Source organism: Aphelocoma coerulescens, chromosome 23 (genome assembly GCF_041296385.1).
Source record: "Aphelocoma coerulescens isolate FSJ_1873_10779 chromosome 23, UR_Acoe_1.0, whole genome shotgun sequence".
Classification (NCBI taxonomy): Eukaryota; Metazoa; Chordata; class Aves; order Passeriformes; family Corvidae; genus Aphelocoma; species Aphelocoma coerulescens.
Genome location: NC_091036.1, coordinates 4,062,110 through 4,070,583, shown reverse-complemented (window position 1 = coordinate 4,070,583; position 8,474 = coordinate 4,062,110). Strand labels below are relative to the sequence as shown.

Here is an 8,474-nt window from a genome sequence, read left to right as displayed (position 1 = left end):
TAAATTACAGTGACTTTATTTTTCAAGGTATTTTTTAATATAAAACAATGTCACAACTCTAAGGGGCTTACTAGAAAGTGACTCTATAAAGTATTCTTGAAATCTGTATTCATGCACATATAAAATCCAGACAATGAAGAAGTCAGAGCTGCTGCCACATCCACTCTCTCTGCAGACGTGTGATCCTTCACCCGGGGACAGCTACAGCAGCCCTTGGCGCTTCAGGTCTTCGTAGGTCTTTTTATTCACCACGTTCCCGCTGGAATCCTCATATTCCTCCTGGAACAGAACCAAGAGTTTAGAGACAGCACTCAAATGTTAGCTCCAAGAGCAGCCACTGAACATAAGAACCCTGCCAGAACCTCTGTGCAGGAAGGCAGGCAGTGGATCTGCCAGCAGGTTCTGAGAGAAGAGCTCACCCAGAGCCAAAGTTGTTACAGGTTGTACTACAGATTTTACTTCCCACCATTGACCTGCACACTGTTGAAAAATGGCTTTGGAACAGAAGTTTAGGAAAAGGCACCAGCATAAGTGAGGACACTGCTTACACCCAGGAACAAAGGGTTCCCATGGACACAGGAGTGGAGACACCGAATGCCTCTCACTGCTCACCTCTGTATCGGGCTGCCACCTCTCTGAAGCCTTCTGCTGTTTCAGCTTTGCCCACACTGCAAACACAAAGTTAAACAGGATTTATGCCACTTCCCTCGAGATACTTGTTTTTAATCCAGTAAAAAATATACACATGAGCTTTTTTCCCTCCCTTCTTTTGAAACACCCTCACTTCAGCAGTCCAGGAATGTATCTAACATTCATTACAAAGTTACCATTTCACTGTGCGGCTACTGAAAGGCACTGAACCGCAGCAAACAAAACTTAAAATGGATTGTTCAGGATGAGACATGAGACCAAGGTCCAAAGCCACTCCTTCAGGAAAGGTAGTGTTCTTTAACATGTTTCCTGTTCTGCCATCACCACTTACACGAGACTGCATCCTCAATCTGTGTGACGTTGGCAAAGTGTGCTGTGTTGGGAATGCCCAGGCACCGCATTCCATGGGCATGTCTCCACTCCTGGGGGAAAGAGATGAGAATCAGTGTGAGAGGGAGCACCACATCCTCCACAATGCCAAAGAGCACAAAAGACATTAACATCTGAACAGGGTGCAACACATACTATCAAAGTTCAAATCTACCAGTCCTCTACAAAAATATTATTTTTTTGTCCTGTAGACAGTTAACACCATACCAGCCATCAACAGGCACCCTGTACCCATCAGACCTGAGCACTGGAATGAGTGTTCAAATGGGCAGGGATGGTACAGCATCAGCTGTACGCCCAACACAATCTCTGGGTCCTGCTGCATAGCCTTGCAGCACCAGCTCAGACCCACACCGCAAAAGTGCTGCTCGGGGACCCCAGGGACTCACCAGTGACTCATTACAATGACTGTCTGAACCCAGCAGGGCTGTTCCTGCAGCGAATGTCACTTACTGCAAAGTGCCGCTGGAATGCCTTGGGCCCTCGGTAGGTGTAGTTACCACAAATCTCACAATTGTAGTTGATGTTCAAACCATGGAGTTTATACAACCAGTATGGGATGGGCTGCAAGCAAGGAGACATGAGGATTAGGTCGCATAGCAAAGCAGCTCAAACAGAGGAGCAGTGTGGAGTCAGTGACCTCTCCCACTTCTTCAGGCCTGATAGTCTCAGTTACCTTCCCATCCCAACCAAGAGGCAGATTTTTAGGATTATAAATGATTTCATTTTCTTCATCTTCACTCTCACTCTCACTGATCTGCTCTTCCTCCTCCTCCTCTCTCTCCTCCCCTGTCCGTGCCTGCTTACGCTGCACGTTCTCGTGGGTGAGGTGTCTTTGTTCCTGGAGTGAGAGAAGAGAAGGAATTGTCCACATACCATTGACGCCATGAAGATTTTTTGCCTTTTCTTTTATACCCCTGTTATACTTTTTTACAACTTCTATATTCTCAGTGCTTTTTGCCTACATTCTTGGACTTGTTTGTCAAGCTGAGAGACTAAACATTTTTAGAAGCTTCGTAGCCAGGGATCAGTGTGCCCCAGAGCCCAAGGTCCTCTCCAGAACACATTCTGTAAACTCAGATAGAACCATCGAGGGAAAGGTTCCTTGGGGAGGGGGGCTCACTCGAGCCTCTCCTTGGGGAATCTTTGATAGATCTGCTAATTAGTAACACCTATAATGATATACTCGATCTATTGTGTGGGTGCATTGCGGGGTGCATTTCGGTGCATTCCACCTGGACGTGTGCACCTAAGGATCCTTAAAATAAATACCAAGGTAAAATCCCTTTTCCCCTTCTAACCGTGTTTGACTCTTGATTTCAAAACCAGGAAAAGGCATCACCATGACAGCAAAAAAGTCAGGTCAAACTCTTGTAGCGAAAAACTTCCTCAGTGTCAGAAGACGAGTGTGAAGCAGAGAATTCCCACCTTACTCAGCCAAACAATTTCAGTTTTTAGTATCCTGACATTTCCTATTTGCAAAGAATGAAACCTTGCATGACCTATTAGCACTTCCAATGTTACTACAGCAGCAGCCATCCTCCTGAAAACAATCCCCCAAAACTGATGGCAAGGAGCAAGGCAGATCAAGTAACGGTTTGCAATACTGTGTGACTTACGCACAAAACAGATGTGGTGCAGCACACTGATGTGCTGCTGTCTATGAAAGCACTAGTTAAAGATTAGGACAACCTTCCAGTCACTATTTGACAGCTCCGAAATAAAAAGCTCAAAACCAACATAAAATCCTTACCCCGAGAACTTCCACATACTCATAAATCTGAGCTTCCAGGAATGCAAGATCTTTATTTCTTTCAGTGTCTCTGAAACAGATGAGGTATCTTCATTAAACGCACAAGTTCAGCTCTGATACCTTCCATTTGGTTCAGCACTATTTGGTCCAACATGAAAAGCTTCTAATACTCCAGAATCTCTGTCCTAACTCCACAAGAGTGGTGACTACAGAACACTCCTCATCCAAGAGGAGAGAACATTGCCAGCCTCAGAATGACCTCTAAGAACTCACCTTTTGCTTCCTTTTGTCTTTGGATTCTTAGCAAACAAGGAAGGATCAAGTGCTTCCAGGGATTTGCCTTTAGTGCTAAAAAGCCTCTGAGCACGCTCCTCCAGAGTCCTGCAGAGAAGCAGGGAGTGGATTAGTCTAGACCACAGTTTTACATTTCCTGAGAACTACTTGAATTCATGCAACAAAATTCTAAATGTAGCTTTTAGGAAATCATGAGATTCCCTTTATCTTTGTCTTCATTCCTCAAGTCAAAGTCTACTGTACCAGAGACTCCCATACAGGACTGGTTCAGAGCACCAGATCCCACTGCTTGGTTCTTAAAGTTTTAGCTTTCAAACATCACTAAGGTAATTGCAGTACAACAGAGAACCACACAAGTATCCCAGAAAGAAATGTGATACAGGAAGACCTCAGAAACTGAAAGGAACTCTACAAAGACTGCACCTTACCCACCACACTTCAGCCCAAGAGCCAGCAAAGCTGATTTTAACCTGTCCAGTCCCAGGGAGGCCAACTCCTGTTCAATTAAATAAACTACTGTAAGAGACAAGCTGTTCAACACATACACTATGGATATAGTCCACTTTAGTTTACTAATGAAGAAAAAACCCTGGTAAACAGCATTCAAGAAAGGACTGTCAACAGTGTACCCCTCCTCCCTGGAAAATGAGGGATGTGACAAATCTAACCAGGTCTTTCAAGTTACATCCCTGTCATAGGTTAGCCTGCCCGGTTACAAACCCAACCCGCGACAAACCCCCAGTGGGAGAAATGACACCATCAGCACCATCAAAGTTTTACTCAGAAAACACAGACACAGAGACGAAAACACAGCACTAAAATTACACAAAAAACCCAAATGACTGAACTTCCCCCTGTTCAAAACATGGCAATAAGTGCAGAGCACTGGAAACGTACCTCCCAGGAGGAGAAGGCTGAGAGGTCCAGGTGGGCACCAGCATGGGTGAGGGCACTGCTGGTCTCTTTCTGCCAAAAAAAAACCACGTGAAAGAGCTGCATGACATACTACAACACTTCTGGCCATAGAACATTTTAACCTCAAGAAAAGCAGATCATTTCACAGAGAAAAATCCTCTTACTAAACTGAAAGTGGAACAATAGTAAAGATGCAAAATAAGCCATCCTGAAACAATGCACGCTTTAAACCGTTATGCTGGGTTTTAAATTCAGGTCAGTATCACCCTGCACCCTGGTGACACAGAGCTGCAGCTCTCACTGTCATGATCAACAGTGACTACACAAATGACTCACACAACCCCCTCACAAACACAGGAGCATCACTCAGGCTCAGGCTACTCACTGGCCAGCCCGGGAACGTGCCGTTCTCCCACTTCTTCTCAAACTCCGTCTGAATTTTCCCAAAAAGTTCATTCTGGTCCAGTAATGGTTTCACTCGATCTGTGTAATCCTGCAGGTACTCAAGGAGCATTTCAAGATACCTGGCAGGGGAATCATGAGCACAAGTAATTCACTATCACCCTCTAACTACATCTTTGGACAGTCATTACCCTCCAGTACTACAGAGGGACGTGACCAAGGTCAGGCCAGTTTTTCCACACAGGATTTCTTGACATAGCAGTTCCAAGCGTACATTAAAGCTCTTCCTCAGAGCCAAATGTGGCTCTCCACATCTCTGCTGTGCTGCAAGTTTTCTTGGGGCTCAGACACATGACTGAGCTCAGGCACCCAATTTATGTGAGTTAAGTTTGGCTGTTAATTACAATCTTAGCAGCTGAACACTTCAGAAGCAAATTCCTTCTCACCAAGTGCCATGAAGGAAGCAGGCAGGCACACAGGCTCACCTCTTATATTCAGCATTTTTTCTCTCCTTGGGAATATCGAAGAGTTGGTCAAATGTGGATAAGTAAGTGATGTAATCCAATTTCTAAGAACAGAAGGTCTGAGTCAGAGTTCGTATACAGCCAAATTAACATCCAGTTCCCAGAAAAGAGAAGCCTCAGCCTCTGCAGGGCCTGGGGATCCCTGGGCCCTGATGTACCAAGTACTGGAGGTGCCCAAACACAGCAGCCACTCACCTCTGATGATTTCAGATTAATGTACTTGAGGTAACAATCATGCAAATCCAAGTATCGTCCATACCCTTCCTCATCTGTGAACTCCACCAGATCTGCAGGAAAGATCATGAAAACCTTTATTATGAGCTTAGTATTCCCTACTTATTATACAACTGTTTTTGAACTGGAAAAGGATTAGCTATGAAGTCATTTATGCTTAAGGAAGGTGCTACAATGCCTTCGACACTCATTGAGCAGCCCCAACTGCTGCTCTGTCCACAACATTCCTCAGGAACAGCAGCCTCACACTGGGGAACATTCCAGGGACTGCAGTTCAGAAGAACTTAGATGACAAAAGAGTTTTCAGAATTCTTTTAGTAAAAGGGGAGGTGAAGCCCTGAAACATGCAAACCAGATCAAACAACCTATTAAATAATGTCAGGGCTCAAGCAAACTACAAACTTACTCTGAGCTTCTTCACTTGGGTTGTCTCTGGCCTTCAGCAGCTCCTCAAACTCCACTGACATAGGAACACAGATCTGCATGGGCAGATACAAGCCACACAGTGATTTACTTCAGCTCCTGTCCCAGAATAACTAATATAAAATCACACGAGGTGGCAAATAATGAAACTGCAAACAGAAAACAGACTCAAAGCTTTATCACCTTTTTTTCTGCACAAAGGCAAAAGTGTGGCTTTAGCCAACATGAGAAAGGTGAGATCTGACCCCAGCTCAGCTGAACATTCCCTTGCAAGGAACATGGCGAGTGTCCTGCACTGCTCCCTCACATGTTGCCTGACCCTGAGCAGCTGTGCTCAAGTGACTGCTGAGTGTTCTCAGTACTTGTGTGTTAAGGCAATTAAACTGGGGAAACAAAAGCTCTGTTACCTGTAGGAATGAGATCCAGCAGAGCACATCTCACCTGTTCCTATGGAGCAGGTAAATACTCACCTCATTTGGGTGCTTCCGGTGAAATTCCTTAATTTGCTTCAGTCTGTTGTAAAACTCCGCAAATTCATTTGGCCCGGAAATGGCACTGAGTTCTTCCTTACGTAGGCTACGAGTTCATGGGCAGCAACAGATTATGAAGAGAAGGGAAAACAAGGTGATGCTGACACAGCCTTAGTCCAGGTCTATGCTGCAGTGTCTAACTGCAGACCTACGAGTCATGGGGGACCTCCCAGCCCAGCTGGCTCAGGGCCTCCCCACAACTCGAACCACATGCATAACAAAATGTCCATCCAAGACGGACACTTCCCATATGCACTCGGGTCCTGCCCTGCATTTAGTCACCAGATCTCGATTCGTGTGTTATTCTTTAGACATTTACACTGACTTAAAACAGCCCCAAGTTCCTCACCAGCAGGACACGCTCAGGCACACGAGGGCCCCAGGCACACTCACCCGTCCTTGTCGTCGTACAAGTCCCGCAGGTTGCCGCTCACTTCCATGTACCTCTGCGGAACAAAGGAAAGGCCCGAGCGCCGCACAGCCCGTTACTGGGACGGGCCCCGTTCGCTCTCGGGAGCCCGGCCCGCCCCCAGCCCCGCTCGCGGCCCTGGCCCCGGCCCTGGCGCACTCACGTCCTGCATGGCACGAGTCCGGTGGTCCGAGTTGATCTGGTCGCGGAGCTGCGGGGAGAGGCGAGGGGGTGAGCGCGGGCCCGGGAGGCGGCCTCCCCTACCCCCCAAGGCCCCGGGCGTACCGTGGACTTCTTGGTGAGCATCTCCTTCACCATCACGTCCATAAGCCGCTCCCGCTCCTCGTGGTACCGCCGCTGCTGCTCCAGGATCGTCTCCATCCCGCGCCAGCCTCGCGCACCGCTTCCACCACCGCCGGAAGGCCGCGGCACAGCCGGGGTGTGCTCGCGGGAAGGTTCCGGACCCGCCCGCGCCCCGCGCGGCAGTTCCGGCGCAGTGCGCGGTGCCCCGGGGCGGCCGGCAGGCGGCGGCTGCGACCCGGCCGGGCCCTTTCAGCGACCGCTGCGGCGCGGCCTCGCCTGGCACCGCCGCGCGCGGGGCCGTGTCCGAGCGCGGTGTCCGAGAGCCGTGTCCGAGCGCGGTGCTTGGTGGCACTGAGTGGCCCGAGATGCCGGTTTGGATTTGGGGCCAGGGCTGCCCCAGCCTGGAGGCACAACGGCTTCTCTGGGGTTGCCCGTCTGCAGCAGCGTTACACGGTGCCGAGCCCCGGCCGAGCTGGGACGCACCGTGTGGGACGCGCCCGCAGCTCCCCGGGTCCGGTGCCTCGGTGCGGCGGCAGCTCAGACTTTGCTTTCAGCAGTACGGGTGCGCCCGAGCGACACGATCGCGGTGCAAGTCCTCCCGCAGACACCCCGGCTGCAACATTCCACTTGCGTTTCAACTGCCTTCTTCAGATCCACCTTAAATCCAAGGACGGATCATACCCGTGCCTTGCCCCCGCATTGCCAAATGCAAAGCTGTAATTAAATTTTAAGTCACTAATAAATTATTCTTTTTTTCTGCCATGCACGATAAATTACTCTAAGCCAAAAGCAAGAAGAAAATTTATCTTAATTAATGGTAGACAAAGATGATCCTTCACTGAGGAGAGGATGATGCAGCAGGTAAGAATACTGTCTTTAATTACTCCCTTGCACTATAGGCTGCCCCAAGGTACATCACCTTTCTTCAGGAATGCCTGTCAAAAATAAAAACAGAGATAAGATTCTGAACTTAGTGTTCTTCCATTTCTCTTTGCGTGAAACTTCATCTCTGGGAAGGAAAGGAGTTGAAATCCAACAATGTCCCATCCAGCCACATGGCCTCCTTATTTTGGGCTGCTGGCATCAGGAGGATCGAGGTGGGACAAGACCAGCCCTTGCATCACCTTCCTCCTCCTCACCCCACAAATGGCAGTGTACATAGGAGGAGGTGGGAGAAAGTGGGAGATGGTTGGTCCAAGAGATGCCGTTTCATTCCAGGGCAGCAGCACAGCCTGTCAGGGGCTGGGAGCTGAAATTCATAGAATCACAGAATATCCTGAACTGGAAGGGACCCATGAGGATCATCAAAGTCCAACTCCTGGCCCTGCACAGGACTCCCCAGTCAGTGACTTGGACCTGGCTATGCCCATTGGGGCTGCAAATGCTGTCCCTGATCCACAGTGGTGCAGGAGAGCAAAGCTTGGGCAGATTTGGTCAATGCCAGGGTCTCTTTCTACCCCTGCAGTGCTGCCCCATGTCCTTAGCAGCTTCCCCACTCCCACCTCACCAGCACAACAGCCCTGGCCTGACCCCCCTCACACTGCCCCTTGTGCTTTATAAAATTTCCGTGACTATTTCAGACCCACACTCCAGAGTCTCGGGGGATGTTTGTGGATGACATCACCCTCCCCCTCCTGTAAATCAGG

The 8,474-nt window shown here is 48.8% G+C and overlaps 1 protein-coding gene across 1 annotated transcript; it reads right to left on the bottom strand.

Moving 5' to 3' along the window:
* SF3A3 (splicing factor 3a subunit 3) lies at positions 1-6,983 on the bottom strand. Its single transcript, XM_069036103.1, has 17 exons — positions 6,811-6,983; positions 6,689-6,736; positions 6,510-6,562; positions 6,057-6,162; positions 5,570-5,642; positions 5,125-5,216; positions 4,891-4,973; positions 4,389-4,527; positions 3,986-4,054; positions 3,517-3,584; positions 3,068-3,175; positions 2,795-2,864; positions 1,718-1,882; positions 1,495-1,605; positions 983-1,073; positions 613-668; positions 1-279 (listed from the first exon to the last, which is right to left on the bottom strand). The coding sequence occupies exons 1-17, from the start codon at positions 6,904-6,906 to the stop codon at positions 202-204; spliced, it is 1,506 nt and encodes a 501-aa protein (XP_068892204.1). The 5' UTR covers positions 6,907-6,983; the 3' UTR covers positions 1-201.
* Positions 6,984-8,474: the final 1,491 nt, after the last annotated feature.

Excerpts from the sequence above, each read along its gene's own strand:
- SF3A3 (XM_069036103.1), bottom strand. The coding sequence starts at position 6,906 with ATGGAGACGATCCTGGAGCAGCAGCGGCGGTACCACGAGGAGCGGGAG. Across the intron at positions 2,865-3,067 it reads AAGACAAAAGGAAGCAAAAG|AGACACTGAAAGAAATAAAG; the intron begins GTGAGTTCTTAG and ends CATCTGTTTCAG. Across the intron at positions 1,074-1,494 it reads CATTCCAGCGGCACTTTGCA|GAGTGGAGACATGCCCATGG; the intron begins GTAAGTGACATT and ends TCTTTCCCCCAG.